Raw genomic sequence first — 18,907 nt, forward strand, 5'->3', positions numbered from 1 at the left:
CTGGTTCTTTCTTCAAAACTTTCTTTTCTATCTTACCATCTTACTTATCCAACGAATATTTGTTGTTGTAGGGTGCTTCCCGCGACCAGTCGCATGTGCAGCAGGAGGCGGACGAACTGCGTCGCTTCCTGGTGGAGAAGACCACTGAGTACGAGCCCATGGTCATGATGAGCTCGTTCCCACGCGATTTTGGTGAATATTTACTGGCACGTTCTGAGGTCGATGCACATTTGGCGGCCTACAACCGCTTGAAGCAGCTCATTGAGAGCCAGAGCGGATTCCTGCAGGTGTCCCGCCAATCCTGGGAGGAGATCAACGAGCTGTGGCAGCGCCTCCAGTACCAGATGATGTACTGGCTCTGGCTGCTGGATTCGGAGCTGCCCGGCGACTTTGGCACCGTTGGCAAATGGTTAGCTGAAGCTGAGAAATTATTAATGGACAACGATATACCCAATGCAATGAATGAGGAGACGGCCGCAGTGATCAGCAGGAAGCTGGAGGAGCACAAGCTCTTCTTTGCCGATTTGCCTCGCATATTGGCCATGTTTGACAATGCCAAGCGGTCACCACTGGCCCAGCAGATTCCACTGGAGCAGTTGCGCAACATGGAGCGTCGACTGCAAGAGGTCGGACCAAAGGCAGCGGAGCGAAGGATTCGTTTGAAGTTCCTGGAGCACAAGTGCTGTTTGATTGCCTTCCTCAATCTGGTGGAGAACAAGATGCGCGGATGGACTGGAAAGTATGGTCACGAGGAGAAGGTGGCCCAACAGCTGGAGCAGTACAAGAACTTTGTGTCGCGCAACAAGATCTTCCAGGAGTTCCAGAAGGCCTTTGTCGATATGCAACAGGTGGTGGAGGAGTACAAGCGCGATGGCAATGTCCCGCGCAAGGAGATCAACGACATCGATCGCTTCATGTACGAAACCGAGGAGCGCTGGAAACGCGTCTCCATGGAACTGAAGTGCTGCCAGAACTCCCTGGAGGAAGTGGTCAACTGCTGGCGCAGCTGGAACCAATTGGCCCCCACTTGCGAGGAGTGGCTGCAGCTGGCTGAGCAAAAGGTCAACCAAAGCGAGGACGATCGTCTGGACTTCTTTCAGGATATACCCGTTTGGAAGGACAAGTTCGATGCCCTTGCCAGCTCTGCTAACTATCTGATTGCCTCCTGCGAGGAGCCCATAGCCCAGCAACTGCGTCAGCGACACGGAGCTCTCTCTGAGCGATTCGAGCGGCTGTTTGCCAACACCAAGCAGTATATGCATGCTGGTGACATTATCCGTTCCCGACAGGAGTACAAGTCGGGCATAGAGCAGCTGTCCAGATGGCTGCGAGGAGCCGAAAGCGTTCTGGACCAGCGACAAGTCCTTGGCAACAGTGAGCAAGTCAAGCAGTATGGCCAGCAGTTACAGCAATTGGCCAGCGAAATCGATGACAACGAGGAGCTCTTCAAGACCATCAGCAGGAACTTCCAGTCTCTGATCCAAGACCTTTCACGCGACGAGGTGGACAAGATGATGAAGCTACTCAAGCAAGAGAAGGAATCGCTGGTGCGCATACGTGCTCAGTTGCCTGCCAAGCTGCATCTGTTCCACCAGCTTCAGATCCAACAGGAATCGCTGGAGGCTGGACAAAAGGAGATTCACCAGTGGCTGAGTGAGGCCGAACAGCTCCTGGGAACGCATAATCTCTCCGGAGGTCGTGATGCCATCAATGAGCAACTGCACAAACACAAGACCTACTTCTCGCGCACTGTCTACTACCGATCCATGCTGGAGAGCAAGAACAAGGTGTTCCAGAATCTCCTGAAGGCTGTATCCTCCGATGACAAGATCGACACTGCCCCAGCATCCCAGCAAATGCAACAGCTGAACGAGCGCTTCAACTATGTGATCCAGAATGCCCAGCAATGGGAACAGCGCCTGGATTCGGCAGCCGGTGGATGGAGCAACTTCAAGGAGAACGAGCGTGTGGTCAGCGAATGGCTAACCCAGGCTGAGTCCATGTTGGTGGAGAAGCACATCGAGTCCAAGACCACAATCGAGACGCAGAAGTACTTCTTTGAGCAGGTCAACGATCGCTGGATGAATGACCTGGTGCAGTCGGCTCAACAGCTTCTGACCACATTGCCCGCCCAGGAGCAACCTGCGGTGGTGCACAGTGTGGAGCAGTTGCAGTCCCGCTGGAAGAATGTCTTGTCCCAGGCTCCTTTGCATCTACTGAAACTGGAATTTAGACTGGATGAGAATGCATTCTATCAGTCTCTGAAGGATGTGGAGAAGGAGTTGCAGCTGGAGCAGCAGGCCCTCAATCGCAATGAGGATGTGGACTCCATACTGCAGCGCAACCAACAGTTCCTTCTGCAACAGGATGTCGTTCCTCGCCTGGAGCGATGCCTCCAAAACATGCAACGTTTGGCCCAGGCCCACAGGCAACAACAGCCCGGTGACATTAGTCTGGACCAGGCCTACGACAATGCCAAGTCCCAGTGGCAACTATTGTCCAATAAATTGGGCGATATGCGTCAAACTTTGCAGCAAATCCCGGCCCAATGGCAGGGCTATCATCTGAAGTTCAACGACATGGTCGATTGGATGAACGGCGTGGATCAGAGCCTAAAGAATATTGTGAACGAAGTGAATACCATGGAGGAATTCGAAAAGGAGAAGGTGGTTTTCCAGGTGAGCTCATAAAATTGATCTATAAACATTCCATTTCGATCACCTATAAATAATCCTCTCATTACCCATCACGCATGCCTTAAGCTGAGGGAGCTAGTGGTAACTAATATGCTTTTATATCCTACCGATGTGTACATGATTTTGGATAACCCATGGCTAATTTATTATTCTTATCCTATAACAGAAAATCTGCCAAGATGCTGACAACAAACGCGAGGACATGAAATGGTTGGTCAAGACCCTGGACTCTCTGCTTAGTTACGCCACCGAAGATGAGGCCAATCTGGAGCAGAAGAAACTGGAGGATCTGATCGCCCGTTACAAGAACCTCATCCCTACTATTGAAATCACGATGGTCAAGACGGAAGTTTTCTCCAAGTGCTACACATACCGCAGAGAAGTGCACGAGGTTGTGTGTCTGCTGAGCAAGGTCAAGGATCAGACTGCCAATATACCAGCTCCCGATAGCCTGGAACGTGTGAATCGCCTGATTGAGGAGCAGCAGTATGCCGTCAACCAACTGGATCACCAGCGTCCGCATATCATGTCCATGCTGCAAAGAGGACGTGATCTCATCAAGGATGTCCATGCCCCGGCCTTTGTGAATGCCGAGGTCAAGAATCTGGAGACTGGATGGAATCAGGCGTACACAGAAACCTCTGACAAACTGCAGGCCCTCAAGGGCACCCAGGCTGTTTGGAGCGAGTTTGTGGACCAGAAGAACGATATCTTCTCCATGCTCCAAACTGCGGAGACGGAGCTGCGTTCTCTGACACCACTGCAAACCGATCCCAAGAATGTCAGTCAAGACCTAAAGTCCAAGAGAGATCTTAACGTACAACTGCAGCAGGCTTCCCATCAACTGCTGCCCAAGTTGCATGCTCTCAAATCGGAACTGGCTCCTCTGGCCGCTGCCGACAAGCGTCCCATCCTAGAGAAGGAAGTGACCGAGGTGGAGAAGATGTTCTTCAACACCATGGAGCACGTGAAGGACCGCGTCGGCTATCTGGAGGACTACAGTGCCAAGTGGAATAACTACAAGACCCGTCTCGCTGAACTGCAGGAATGGGCCAACAAAGTGGCCCCCAAGAACATTGAGGCCCTTCAATCGGAGGACCTCACACCGGAGGAGCGTGTGGTCAAGGTGCAGGCCTTCAAGCGTATCCTTGGGGATCGCATGAAGCAACTGGATCTTCTGGCCGCCGATGCCTCCGAGTTGGCGCCCAAGGAGGGCAACATTGCCGAGGCCAAGCGACTGAAGGGCGAGATCACCAAGCTGCAGGAGGTCCTCAGTGCCATCAATCGCAACGTGGACCACCAGGCACAGGCTGTGCAGGAGGATCTTGTCAACTGGCAGCAGTTCCAGGCCGGTCTGCAGCAAATCAAGCCAGCCGTGGAGCAAAGCGAAGTCAAGGTAAATAATGTAGTTTCTAAGCCCATCTCCCTCGAAGAAGCCGTTGCCATGCAACAGAATGCCCAACAATTCGAGACACAGTGCCAGGAGCAATTGGACAAGCTCCATGGCATATCAAACATCAGTCATAAAATGTTATGTAAGACCAATGCCCCCGACGAATTGGACGCCATGCACTCGCGTTGGACTGCCGTCCACGAGAACGCGAAGCAGGCGAGCGCCAAGCTCGAGAAGTTGGTGGCCAATTGGAAGTCGTTCGACGCCGATGCCGCCAAGCTCGAGGATTGGGTTGGACAGGGTGAGCAACTAATGTCCCGCCGTCCAGCTGTCCTCAACACGCCGCACATTGACAAGCTCGAAAAGGAGCTGGTCAAGCTGAAGTCGTTCAACAACGAGATCTCGCAGCAACAGGCCAAGCTGGTGACTCTGGGTCAAAATGCCGATCAAATCAGTTTGCACTTGGCTCCTGAAGGAGCCGCTGCTTTGAAGGATCGTGTAAATCAAATGAAGGGCAAGTTGCAGAAGCTTTCGGAAGCCACTCGTGGTCACATCAACGAAGTGTCTGACGCCATTATCTCCAGGCAGGACTTCAATGCCAAGTTGGTGAACTTTTCCAACTGGATGGAACAGCTTCGCAACCAGGTCACTCAGGTGGAGGAGATCAACCCGGAGCGGGTGGAAACCAGTCTCCATGTCATCCACGCGCTACTGCAGGAGCATGCCGATAAGAAGCCAAGTTTCAATGCCATATATGATGAGGTCAAGCAATTGGCCTTGGGAGCCACTCCCGAGGAGTCGAATGCTCTGAATGATGCGTACACCGCTTTGGTGGTGAACTATCAGAACCTCGAGACTAACATGCTGCAGAAGAAGGCGGCTCTGGAGAAGTGGACCGAGCTGCTGGGCTGGAAGAATGACACTGAATCGCATTTGAACTATCTCAAGCATCAGCTGGACAAACCGGAAGGACCTGCTGCCGAGGAGCTGTCCAAGGTCATTGATGAGATCGATAATTTGGGCCAGGGTATTGGGTACTGGAAGGGTCAGGCTAAGGAGATCGACGAAAACCCGGCCATCCAGTTGAGGGATGCACTGTCTCGTCGTCCACTGATTGCCACCCAAATCGTGAACGATGTTGAGAATAAACTAGAGAATCTTAAACTTCGCTCGCAGAACCAACAACAGCAAATCCAGCAGATGACCGTGCGCAAAGACAAGTTCCATGCCCTGGAGCACAACTTTGGTCAGGCACTTCAGGAAAATCGCGCTAAACTGGATGAGATCCTCAGCCAGCATCCGACTTTAAATAACATCGATCAAATCATTGCCGATTTGGTCGCTCTGAATGATGCCCTGAAGTACCAAGCCGATCTGAAGAATCGCATTCATGACGAAGGTTCACTGCTGATGCGTGAGGATATTGCTAGCATGCCCGCCATTCAGGAGAGCCTTCTTGTCATGGATAAGAACTACGATTCTCTGCAGAATGAAATAGCTGATCGCATTCAGAAGTACAACCTGATCAGTCAGGCCTTGAGGGAATATGCCGATTCCAAGGACAAGTTCTCCAAGGAGCTTAAGAAGGCAGAAGATCTTTTCAATGCTATACCTCAACAGCCGCGTGATGAAACCGAGCTCCATCAAGCTTCTGAGAAGACCAGGAAGACAATGGAGCAGTTGCGTAAGTCCAAGCTCAGCTTGGATGAACTGGAGCGTCGGGGCAACAATGTGGGCAAACTTTTCAGTGCCATTGGAGAACCCATTCCACAGGAAGTGCCACAGGAGGTCACAGCTGCCAAGCAACACTGGCAGGATCTGCACGATAAAACTGCCAAGAATGCCCATGTGTACGAGACGGAAGCTGTTATTTGGTCACAGATCGAAGATGCCAAGAAGGATCTGCTTCCCTGGTTGTCCGAAACGAATCAGGGACTCTGTGATGCTGCGGATAACTCAATCGAAATTGAGTTTGGACCCATGCGTCTGAGCAAGTATCGCACAGAGTTACCTTCCTATCAGGCTCTAAAGGACTCGATTGTGGAGAAAACCAATGATTTGGTGAAGATCAACAAAGGTGCGGAGATTCCCGCTCTATCTGCCCTCAATAAACTTCTGTCTGAGCAGTTTGCTGAGGTTAGCGATAATGCAGATCGCTTAAGTGCCATAACCACTTCGTTCAATGACCAGGAACAAGAGTTACGTAGGCGTTCGAAGGAAGCTGGCGAAAAGGTGAGCAAACTTCGCGAGCAGCTGATCAAGTGTGATGACATGTCCGGTGATAATAACAAGATCATGGAGCGTCTTCTGCAATGCCGTGCCCTGCGTGGTGAGCTCGATAACAGTGGAAACGAAATTGACAACATTAAACAAAAGGTTGACGAGCTGCGTAATCTGTACCCCACTTTCAGTGAGTCCATCATACCCAAAGAACTGAACAATGTACAGAAACGCTATGAGAACGTCGATCTTTATGCTAAGAAGATTGAAAGTTCCCTGCTGCAGTTCCTCAAGAAGTTCCACGCCGATAAGGTGGGCATGCTGAAGCGCATCATTGCCACTCAACGCGAAAAGGTGGCCTGGTGCCAGCCAGAGTCCTCCAGTGACAAATACAATCTGGATGTCAAGAAGTCCTCTCTGCAGGAAGTCAGCAAGAGCATTGATGACTGCAAGGCACGCCATGCCGAGACCCTGAAGTCCTTGGAGATGTTGAAGGCCGTAGAATCGCCACAGAACCTGGCTGAACTCACCAGCGATGCCGAGTTACTGCGCAAGGATATGCAGGCTCTGCAGGACAGCTTTGACAAAATCAAGGGAATCCTTGACGAGAACGTTGACTTATGGTCGCAGTATGAGCAATCGAACGAGCAGATTTCCAACTGGTTGCGTGACGTTGAAGGACGCGTTAAGGCAGAGACTAGCAGCCAAGTTAATCTATCCGAGGTTCCTCAGAAGCTTCAGGAATTGTCTATCCTCCAGCAGGATGTGTTGGCCCATGAGCCCATTATCAATAACCTTGAGCAGACATCCCAACAGCTGATTGAAAAGAATCCGGAGGCAAGAATCGGCCAGTTTGTCACCCACTTGGTGCAGCGTTATCAAGCTGTAAACAAGGCACTGACCAGCTACATCGATAAGATCCGTAGTGCTCAGTTGTCGAACGCCAACTTTGCCAAGGCCGCCAAGGACTTCAACGAGTGGTTTGGAGATGCCAAGATCGAGTTCCAGGAACTTGCTCGCATGGGATCCCCTGGATCATCCTCTGCCACAGCTCAGCAACTGCAGACCGTCAAGAATTACATCAAGACTTTCGACAATGGTCAGATACTGCTGAACAATGCCGTCGATATTGGTGAGGCTTTGTACCCCGTGGTTTCGCCCGACAATCGCGAACGTATCCGTGCCGATCTCCGCCAGATGCGGGAGAAGTTCGACTACTTGCGAGATGAGGCCAATGCTTTCATGCAGCAAGTTGAGGGTGTTTTGATTCAGAAGACTTCGATCGAAGAAAGCTACACTCAGGTCTCGCACTACCTTAACGAATCGAAGGCTAAGGTTCCCACTGGTGACGAATTGTATCCCACTTTGGCCACCAAAAAGGCTGCCCTCCAGAACTACAAGACCCAGCTGCAGGAGATCACCCTGCACAAGAATGCTCTGAAGCAGTTGCACGACAAGGCTGTGACCCTCTGCGATGATGAGTCCGAGAGGAAGACTGACGAGTCCATCCAGGAGTATAACACGCTGTCCAAGAAGATATCCGATAGGATCACAACAGTGGGAAATCATGTGGTCAAGCATGAAGCCTACGATCAGGTCCTGGAAAAGGCGCAAGACTGGCTGAATACCATCAAGTCCGAAGCCATTGACATCCTCAACGAGACGACATTTGAGAAGGAAGGCGCCGAGGAAAAGCTGCTGGTTGTGGAAAACCTTCTGCAGCACAAGCCCGAGGGTGATTCCATTTTCGATACCTGTCACAAGTTATTGGAAACGGTGCTCACACAAACCCATCCCAGTGGTCATCCAGCCCTGCTCAAGGGTTTCGAGGAACCAAAGCAGTCTTGGGAGGACTTTATGACTCTGTGCCAGGATTCGTTGGTGAAACTGAAGCAGCTATGCTCTAAGTGGGATGAGTTTGACACGATCATTGAGGAGCTAGACAACTGGATGAAGAATGTCGAGGCGGTGGTTAAGAACCAGAACCTTAAGAGTACGGCGGAAGCCAAGAACGCCCACTTAAAGCAGCTTCAGGATATTTCAAAGGACATTGAACGGCGCGGTGTGGCCATCAATGAGCTAATGGATCAAGGCCGTGAGATTGAGGGTGAAACCGATTTGAACCTTAAATTGTCTCGTCTGAATACTCGCTATCAGACCCTGAAGAATCTGTGCAAGGAATCGATAGCCAAGTATGTGAACTATGTAAAGGATCACGAAAGCTTCGATAAGGACTTCGATGCATTCAAGCACAATCTTCAGTCCTCGGTCGACGAGCTGGCCAAGGCCAATGAAATTGTTGGCGATCAAAGCGTGCTGCAGGATCAGCAAAATAAACTCCGTGAGATGTCCGACAAGCGCATTTCGGATTCCACTCTTTTCGAAGGACTCATCGATCGTGGCGAGAAACTCTATGGTCACACCAGCCCCGAAGGCCGTGAAATCATTCGTCAGCAGCTGCGTGCCCTGCGAACTCTTTGGGATAACTATACGGATGACTTGAACTCGGCAACGCAAAAGATCGATCAGTGTTTGCTGCAGTTCAACGAGTTCAGCATTGCCCAGGATCAATTAACCAAGTGGCTGAAGGATGTGGACAAGGCCATGCAGAGCCACACTGAACCCAAGACGACGCTGCAGGAGAAGCGTGCCCAACTTCAGAACCACAAGCTGCTCCATCAGGAGATCACCACACACAATGTTCTGGTTGATAATGTCTGCGACAAGGCCCAAATACTGGTCGACCAGATCAAGGATAACTCGTTGAATGTGTACTTGACCTCGATCAAACAGCTTTTCCAGAGCATAGTCCAAAAGTCTGATGAGATCTTGCACAATCTGGAGGATTGTGTTCAGAAGCATAATGAACTAAACAATGCTCTGTCCTCAGCCAAAACCTGGATTTCGAATGAGAAGGCTAAGTTGCTGGAGTGCGACGATGCTTATGGCGAGAAGGCGGACATCAAGCGCAAGATCGAAACTTTAGGACAATTGGCTCAGAACAAGCCACAGGCAATGAAAATAATCAGCGATGTCCGTGATCTCTTTGAGAAGGTAAAGGCCACGACCTCCGAAAAGGGTAATGAAGTACTGGACAAGGAGATCGAGGAATTGGAGACCACCATGAAGAGTCACTTTGATGACATCGAGGGCATTGAGGGCAAACAGAAGGATGTACTGGCCCAGTGGGACAAGTTTGAAAAGGCGCTGGAGGAACTTACCAAGTGGTGCCGCAGTGCAGAGGCCGTGTTCCGTGAGCAGCAACTGCAGTCCACGCTCCACGAGAAAGTGGAACAGCTGGAGAAGTACAAGATTCAAAGGGAGTTGATTCTCCAGAAAGAGAAGGAGATCGATGCCTTTGGAGATGCTGCCCATGCTCTGCTTAACAACTGCGGAGCCGATCGCCTGAAGACATTAACCACTCAGATCACCAACCGGTATCAACTGCTTCAAGTGCTCAGCAAGGAGGTCGTTAACCGCTGGTCAAATCTGGTCGACGATCACCAGTTCTACCAAGATAAGTACAACGAGGTGGATTTGTGGCTGCAACCCATTGAATCGCAGATGGCGAAGGTCCTTCTGGATGAGCCAACCCAGAGTTCAAACATTTTGCAAGTGCTGCTGTCTGAAAAGGAGCAAGCAGAGAGCTTATTTGCCGCTCTAAATGCAGCTGGAGAAAAGGCTCTTCCAGAGACATCCACTCAGGGTAGGGAGAAGATCCGTAAGGACCTGCGCGATATCCGCGATCGTTGGGACAAACTGGACGAGGGCATTCGCAACCTGGAAAAACGCCAGGAAGCGCAGGGAGTACAGCTCTCCAGCTACCAGGACATTCTCAATCAAACTGTTAACTGGTTGGATCAGGTGGAGAAACTACTTCACAATGAGAACCCTGCTAGCTGGACCAGTGCCCAAGAAATCCGCTCCAAGTTGTACAAGTACAAGGCCACCAACCAAGACATCAACTCCCATAAACGCATAGTCGAGGCTGTGAATGAAAAGGCAGCAGCTCTTTTGGGAAGCGCAGCTCCAGCCAACGCGGATGAGATCTCCAAGGCGGTGGCTGAGGTGAACAAGCGATATGAACAAGTGGGTCAGGACTGTGCCAAGTTGGTTGCCGATCTGGATGGAGCCTTCGATGTGTACCAGCAGTTCAGTGAGCTGCAGAAGGCTCAACAGGACTACCAGAAGAATCTTTGGGATCGTCTTACCGGCTACTCTGACTACTCAGGCAATAAGGCAGCTCTACAAGCACGTCTCCAAAAGATCAACGAGATCCAAGATGCCTTGCCGGAGGGAGTGGCCAAACTGAAGTCCCTCGAGGATCACATTGAGCAACAGGCCAGTAATATACCCGCCCGATCCAAGGAGGCTATGGCCCGTGATCTGGCCAACTTGCATGCTGATTTCGAGAAGTTTAGTGCTTCGTTAAGCGACGTAAAGAGTGGTCTAGATAATCGTCTACAACAATGGAATGATTACGAAATCAACTTGGACCGACTGATCACTTGGTTGGGTGAGGCAGAGAATGCTCTCAAGAACTACAATCTAAAATCCTCGTTCGAGGAGAAGGAGGAGCAACTGAACGGTTTCCAAACTTTGGCGCAGAACCTGCGTCAAAACGAAGCTGACTTCGACAAGGTGAAGGACGACACCTCTGAGTTGGTGCAGAGTTCTGGTGAAACAAGGATTGCGGTTAATGTGCAACAGGTCTCCTCCCGGTTCCAATCGATTCAGGCTACCGCCAAGGAGATTCTCAAGAAGTGCGAGCAGGCTGTCCAGGACCATGGTCACTTCAATGACAAGTATAAGCAGTGTGCGGACTGGTTGGCAAATGCTCAGGCCCGTTACGATGATTGCTGTGACTTGTCCACAGTGGCATCTCGAGACGATCTTCTCAAGAAGCAATTGGTCATCCAGGAGCTTCTGGCTCAGCAGCCAACCGCTACCCAGCTCCTCAACAGCACCGTTGAGCTGGGCGAGAAGTGCTATGGTTCCACTGCAACTGAAGGACGCGAGGCCATTCGCAGTCAGCTGGATGATCTGACATTCGATCAGTTGTTTGACAACATCGCTATTACGGCAAGAAAGATTCAGGATAAGATTGCCAAGTGGTCTGGTTTTGATGAAATTGCTGACAACCTGAAGAGTTGGTTGGATGAAACGGAGAACGCTCTTCCAGCTGATATTGAGCTGAAAACCACTCTGGATGAGAAACGCAATAAACTGCAAACCTATCGTGACATCTTAAACGACATCAACAATCACCAGGTGGAGTTGGGTAATCTTCAAGAGATTGCCGCCAATCTGCCAGAAAAAACCGACCTTGTGGACCAAATTCTTAAGGAGATCTCCGATCGTTTTGGAAAGCTGCAAAAGCGTGCCCAGAACTACGTGGAGCGTTACGAGGGTATTGTGAGTGCACATCAGCAGTACTCCAAGGCTGTTATGGATGCTCAAGAGTTTATCGATGCTACCCTGAATACTGTCCACTATTGGGGTGATTTGGATCTGGAACAGATCTCACTGCACACGAACCTCGATCGTCTAAAGAATCTGAAGGCCAGCTTGGCCGATGAATTCCCACGGGTTGACCAAGTCAGGGCTTTGGGCGAGAAGGTTATTCCGGGTACGGTGGATGTGGGACAGGTGAACATTAAGTCCCAGATCGACACCACCCAGCAAGAATGGGAAAGTCTACTGACCACCATCACCTCCACTATTGAAGCTATTGAAGCTCGTCTGCAGCATTGGTCGGAGTACGAGCAATTACGTGACCAGTGCCTGGCCTGGATTCGTGATACGGATAACAACCTTCATGCTATCGATCTGAAGGAGGATCTGCCGAAAAAGCGTGCTCAGTTGGATGCACTGAAGGCTCTCCAAGGAGATGTACGCGCTAAGGAATTAGAGGTTGATAATGTCACGGAGAAGGCCCAAACCCTTCTGAAGGGTCCCACCAGCAATCGAAGCTCGGGCCCTGAGTTGGTAACAAAGTACCAGCAGATCTTCCACAAGGTCAAGGAGCTCAACAATCGTTGGCAGCAGTATGTTACCTCTCACGAAGATTTTGATAACGCCATCTCTGATTGCTCCTCTTGGATCAATGACATCAAAGAAAAATTGGACTACTGTTCCGACATGTCATCTATGAGTCCTAAGGAACTGGATAAGAAACTGGCCACTATCCAGGATGTTATCTTGCTGAAGGACGAGGGTTCTGCGCGTGTCTTGAAGATCTTGGAGCAGGCCCAGCACGTGTTGGCTAACACAGCGCCCGGAGGTCACGAGGCCATCAATAAGGAGCTCACCGATCTCCAGGAGCTCTGGTCCGGAATCGCTCTTCGCATCATGGATGTCAAGTCAAATCTAGATGACTCCATTACTCAATGGTCTGGTTTCTTGGATCAAGTGCAAAATGTTCGCAAGTTCAATGAGTGGTTGGATGGTCAGGTTAAGGAGTTGAGTGAGCATCAAACAACCATGACAGAGAAGCGAGCTCAATTAGATCGAGTCAAGTCTACGGAGGAGAAGGTGCGCGTAGAGAAGATTGATGTGGATGCACTCAAAATCCAAGCCAAGGAAATGATTGCCAGTGGTCAACAGAGTCAGGCAGCCTTCCAGGCCCAAAAGGTACTGGATACGTTTGACGAACTCTTTGCCAGGACCCAGAAATTGCTGTCCGATCGTCAGGATCAGTACAGGGATCATCGATTGTTCAAGGAGGCCTACGATGACTTGGTTAGCTGGATTGGAAGAGCCCGGGAGAAATTCCCTTCATTGAAACAGAGCAGCCTCAGCGATAAATTGGCCATTGAAAACGCTGTCCAAGCTACCGAAGCTCTCCTCAACAAGCAGGCACAGGGTGAACTGCTCGTGGAGCACTTGGTCCACACTGGAGAGGTGGTTCTGGCCAGTACCTCTGCTCAAGGCCAGGAAATCATTAGGAATGATATCCGTGCCTTGCGCGACAGCTTCGAGGGCTTGTTCCGTGAAATCAACCAGCAAAAGGAAAACCTGGAGGTGACCATGGTTCAGTGGCGAGCTTATAAGGAGGAATATGAACGTCTGATGGAGTGGCTCCAACAGATCGACATCCTTGTGAAGAACCACAAGCTTAATCTGTGCCCCAACCTACCTGACAAGGAGAAGCAGGTGGCTGATATGAAGGATGTAATGTCTCGTCTCGAGAAAGGCAAAGATGACATCGATAAGTTTAATGCTTCGGCTGCCAGTCTGCTAAAGTCCCATCTGGATACTTATGTGAACAATCAGCTACGGCACTTGAGCTCCGTGTATCAAGTACAGGTAAATCTAGCCAAGGATGTTCTCAAGAAGGTGGAGACCAACCGCGATCAGCACCGTGAATACGATGCCAATATGAAATCTGCCAAGGACTGGATAGCAAATGCCAAGGCTACAATTCAGTCGGCCGGTGAAGGAGCAGGCTCTAAGGAGGCTCTGCAGCGTCGCCTCGAGCAAATTCAGGATCTGATTCGCAACCGTGAGCTTGGACAGAACTTGGTGCATACCGCTATCAATAATGGCGAAAAGATCATTCGGAACACGCGTTCCGACGGACGTGACGCCATTAATTCCGAGATGAAGGAACTCCAAACCGAATGGGATCGCCTGGTGAAGAAAATGTCCACAGCCAAGGTGCAGTTGGAGACAAATCTGTTGCAATGGGCGGACTACAGTTCCAGCTACTCCCAGCTGCAGCAATGGATTACTGACAGGGAGGCCAAGTTGCAGCAGGCTTGTGAACAGAAGGTCGTTAAATCCAAGAGGGGTCAACCTGGTCTCAGCAGTGGATTGAGCGAACGCAAGGCCAATCTTCGGCAGACAAACAACATTGTCCAGGATATTGTGTCATTTGAGCCCATGATTCAGTCGGTTACTTCCAAGGCTTCGGTTCTTCAGCAGGGTGCTCCGGGCACTGAAATCTCGGATAAGTACGAGAATCTTACGAAGCAAGCTAAGGACTTGTACGAGAAGCAGAAGAACACCATCGAGAGCTATCAGTCCTTGATTGATGCGGGCAATGAGTTCGCCACTTGGTTGAGAAATGCCAAGGAACGATTGAGCAAGTGCTCTGAGCCCACTGGAGATAAACAAGCCCTGGCCGAGAAGACCCACCAGCTGAAGATTCTGCAGGGTGAGCTGCCAGAAGGCGCCCAGAAACTTAAGAATGCTCTGGAACAGGGCGAGATCGCTTGTCGCAGTGCCGAGCCCGAGGATTGTGAGATCATCGAGCAGGAAGTGGCTCTTCTTCAAGAGGAATTCGATGCCTACAGGGAAGCCCTCAATAAGGCCAAGGATTACTTGGAAGTGGGTATTGTCAAGTGGTCCGACTACCAGGATCAGTACACCGAAGCTCTGGAGTGGTTAAGTAAGACCGAAGCTTTGGTACAATCCTACAACAAATTGCAGGATAGTTTGATCCAAAAGAAGGTTGTCCTCGAGCAATTCCAAGGACATCTGCAGACCCTATTCGACTGGCAGAAGACTCTGGATGATCTGAACATAAGGGCGCAGGTTCTACTGGAGACTTGCTCCGATACAAGAATCAGCAATGCTATCATGCAACTGACCACCAAATACAATGCTCTACTCACTCTGGCCAAGGAGGTAATGCGTCGCCTGGAGATGCACTACCAGGAGCACCAGCAGCACCACAGTCTGTACGAGGAGTGCCAATCATGGATTGAGAAGACCCGTGAGAAACTTTCCGAGTGCGAACAAATTCCCGGAACTCTTAACGAGGTTCAAATCAAATTGAACACCGTGAAGAACCTTCGTCAAGGTTTTGAAACCGGCCAGAATAAGCTGCGTTATCTTTTGGAGCTCAAGGAGAAGGTGATAATGAACACCGAACAAAATGGGGCAGCCAAGATCCAGGAAGATACCGAAGCCTTGAAGCAGGACTTTGACAAACTCCTGGTGGATCTAAACGATGTTCGCCAGAAATTGGCCAATCGTCTTGCCCAGCTGGAGGAGATCTTCAAGCTGTACAAGATCCTGGTTGAATGGCTAGAGGATGTGGAGCCGAGTGTCAAGACCAGCGATGAGTTCCTGAATGACTTGAGTGAGAAACGAGCGGCGCTGGAGAAGTTCCGCGTCATTCAGCGCGATATCAATGGCCACAATGATATTGTGGAAAAGATCAATCAGCGGCTTAAGGAGGACAACAGTTTGGATCTGAAGGACTTCCAGCCCGGCTTGACCAAATTCGATGACCTGCAGAGCCAGGTAAACAAAATCATCGAGTCGCTGGAGAACCAGGTAAACAGCCACGAGAAATACAAGCAGGCCTACAATGAGCTGCAAGATTGGCTGCGACGCACTCGCATTGAGGTGGAGCAGTGTGCCGACTGCCATGGCGAGAACGATCAAGTGGAGAGTCGTCTGAATCGATTGGGAGATATACAATCATCGTCTCTGGAGGGCAAAGCCCTTCTTGAAGCTTGCGAAGAGCTGAGTCAGGCGGTGATTGCCACCAGCGGTAGCGAAGGCCAGGACAATGTGGCCCAGGAGATCAAGCATCTCACCTCGGAGTGGGAGACCCTCCAAGCATTATCCCGCGATGCTCGCAGCAGCTTGGAATCCTGCTTGGCCGCCTGGCAGACCTTCCTGCAGAAGTTCAACAAGATCAACCTGTGGATCGAAACGATGAACAAGCGCGTTACCAAATCCCAGGAAGGCGAGAACAAGACCCCCGAAGATTTGGTTAATGCCAAGGTAAGAACTCTTCGTCAAGTCGAGATCTCGCAACTGTCGCACGCACCTCTAACCAAAAAAAAGTACTAAAAATGTAATCGAATATAATTATAGCCAAAGCGTGCACTTTAAGTAGAACTCACCGACAACAAAATTTGTATCTTGATCTCTCGTACCGTGAGAAATTAAATCATGTACTAAACCCTCACTAATCACTACTGCTAACTTTTCAGCTAATCACTTTTTGTATAATCAATTGCAGCTAATCATTTACACAGACACCTGTCTAATGCCTAATTGCTTTATGTGCTCTAAATAGCCGATGTTAGTCGATTGTACTAAATAGTATTTCTCTCCATTAGAAACTGCTTGAGGAAGTGCTGGCCGAGAAGGACAATGTCGAGGACCTGAACGACAACTGTGAGCTTCTCATGGAGCAGAGTGCCTGCACTCGCATTCGTGACCAGACCATCGAAACTCAGGCCAACTACACCAAGCTCCTGACTTCCGCCCAGGGATTGGTGGCCAAGATCGAGAAGAATCTGTCCGATCACACCGAGTTCCTAAACTATAAGAAGGAAATGGACGCCTGGATCGAAAAAGCCCAACAGGTTCTGGACGAATGCTCCACTGATGGCGACGCAGCCATCATTGCCCAGAAACTGGACACAGTCAATGTAAGTTGTTTGTATTTAACATAAAATATATTTATAATTTTTTCAGATTTTAATAATATCACATATTTTTACTATCATAATAAAACTCAATTTTATTTTATAGTCCTTGGCTTCTCGCCTGCCCGAGGGTCAGCATCTGTTGGCTCTGGTGCAGGATGCCTACTCGAAGGCATCGAACATCACTCCTGAGGATAAGCAAGAGAAGCTGCGGGAGCTGTTGACCAAGGTGCGTGAGGATTGGGATGCGCTGGGACTGGCCGTAAAGCAGAAGTTGAGCGACCTCAAGCAGGCACAGAATCGTTGGAACGATTTTGCTGCCAACAAGGATAAACTTGAGAAGTGGCTCAATGAAACCGAATCGACTCTTAAGGTGGCACCGGAAACCAAGGGCGAACTGAGTGAAATGAAGACCCTGCTGGAGCGCTACAAGACCCTTTCGAATGAACTGAAACAGAAGGGCAACGAGCTGGAGCAGCTGCAGTCGGAGGCTCGCGACCTGGGCACCGAAGTGGATGCAGTGAATCGCTTGCAATCGCGATGCGACAAGCTGAAGAACGAGTGCTCAGCTCACATTGCGGCGCTGGAACAGGAGATGTTCGATTATAATGCCTACCACCAGAGTCTGCAGGATGTGGAGAAGTGGCTCCTGCAGATCTCCTTCCAGTTGATGGCCCACAACTCGCTGTTCATCTCGAATCGTGAACAGACCCAGGAGCAGATCAAACAGCACGAAGCGCTGTTGGTTGAAATTCAAAAGTACCAGACCAATTTGGATGATTTGAATGCCAAGGGTCAGGCGCAGATTAAGCGCTATGAATCCTCAACCCCAGCCATCCGTCCCATTGTTGAGTCACAGCTGAAGAATATCCAGGATAGCTATAACTCCCTGCTGCAAACCTCAGTGCAGATCAAGAACCGCCTGTTGGAATCGCTGGCCAAGTTCCAGGAATACGAGGACACTTTGGATAGCATTATGCGTAATCTGGAGACGTATGAGCCCATTATCCAGACCGAACTGGATGCTCCGGCCACCAGCCTGGAGTTGGCTCAAAACCAATTGAGGTGTGCCCAGGAGATGCAGAACAAGCTGAACAACGAGAAGTCCCGGCTGGCAGCTGCCGTTCAGGCCTGTGAGGCAGCCACTGCCTCCATCAGTAGACCCAGTTCTCCACTGGAAACGGCCATGCAGGCGATTCCCGAAAGGGAGCTCATTGTGCGCGCCAAGCTCGAGGATCTGCTGGATCAGGTAGGATAACGTTTAAGCCTTTGCGATGCCTTTGTAGAGTTGCGACCACTTTCAATTTAAAGTCAAGCAATTATTATTTATTTATAACGAATGGAAGAATCCCTGTGTTCATCTATGCTATGCCTATTAGACGTAGAGTAGAAATGGCTTGCTTTCGAAATGTAATTACACCTTTTTTTTAAACATTTAGTCTTCCATTTTTCTTGTATCACTATTATTTTCTAACCAATGACTTGTTCTTTTTATTAATCCCTTAACCCCACAAACCCAACACTGCCCTAATCTTTGTTGATTTGCCACCCTGCCCGTAAATGTTGTAAAATGCACTACCCACCAAAAAAATTGCTATGCCTTGCGCTTTGCTGCCAAAAAGAAACCGCCTCCAAAGACTCGGAGCTCAACCAAAGGTGTCAACAGAGATGATGATGAAGACGAGGACGATGTTGAGATTCAGGTTGAGCTCAGCGATGTAAATGAGGCGCTTTTGGATCCCATTGCCCACGAGCGTGTCAGCAACTATCGCCGCATAGTTCGCCTGAATAGCGCCCATGTGGGCAAGCTGAATGAATTAGTTGCTAAGGTAAGAGTAAGGATCATCCCTATACAGGATCAAACTGGTGGCGGTCTGCATGGCTATGTTGTTGCTTGTTTTGCTTACAAATAGATCAACATATAAACGATTTTAATTGAATTGCTTGTTTGCTTTTACTAGGTGCAATCCCACTTGGGTGGTCTGACTGCATCCGTTAGCGAACTGGAGCAACAGCAGAAGCAGCGCGCCGAGCTGCAGGATTGGGTGAAGAAGCAGCAGAGCTCCGTCTCAGATTGGATGATGCGTCCCTGCAAACTGCGTCCGGAGGCAGCTCAGCAGGAGCTGGTGTCCATGAACGATTTGTTGAACTCCATCGGTGACAAGCGGTCGCAGTTGATGCTGGAGATGACAGGATCATGTAAG

The 18,907-nt window shown here is 50.0% G+C and overlaps 1 protein-coding gene across 7 annotated transcripts in view; it reads left to right on the top strand.

Annotated features, from left to right (window-relative positions):
* The window catches only part of LOC122611912 (nesprin-1), a 101,574-nt gene that overhangs the window by 20,362 nt on the left and 62,305 nt on the right, over positions 1–18,907 (top strand). For 5 of the 7 annotated variants that reach the window (XM_043785330.1, XM_043785331.1, XM_043785333.1 and 2 more), the window contains exons 6-11: positions 72–2,678; positions 2,863–16,050; positions 16,392–16,706; positions 16,810–17,952; positions 18,326–18,532; positions 18,665–18,902. In XM_043785330.1, the coding sequence (XP_043641265.1) occupies positions 72–2,678; positions 2,863–16,050; positions 16,392–16,706; positions 16,810–17,952; positions 18,326–18,532; positions 18,665–18,902 (17,698 nt within the window). The remainder of the gene's footprint in view (positions 1–71; positions 2,679–2,862; positions 16,051–16,391; positions 16,707–16,809; positions 17,953–18,325; positions 18,533–18,664; positions 18,903–18,907) is intronic. The other 2 variants (XM_043785332.1, XM_043785334.1) reach the window with 2 other exon arrangements.

Source organism: Drosophila teissieri, chromosome 2L, assembly GCF_016746235.2.
Source record: "Drosophila teissieri strain GT53w chromosome 2L, Prin_Dtei_1.1, whole genome shotgun sequence".
NCBI lineage: Eukaryota > Metazoa > Arthropoda > Insecta > Diptera > Drosophilidae > Drosophila > Drosophila teissieri.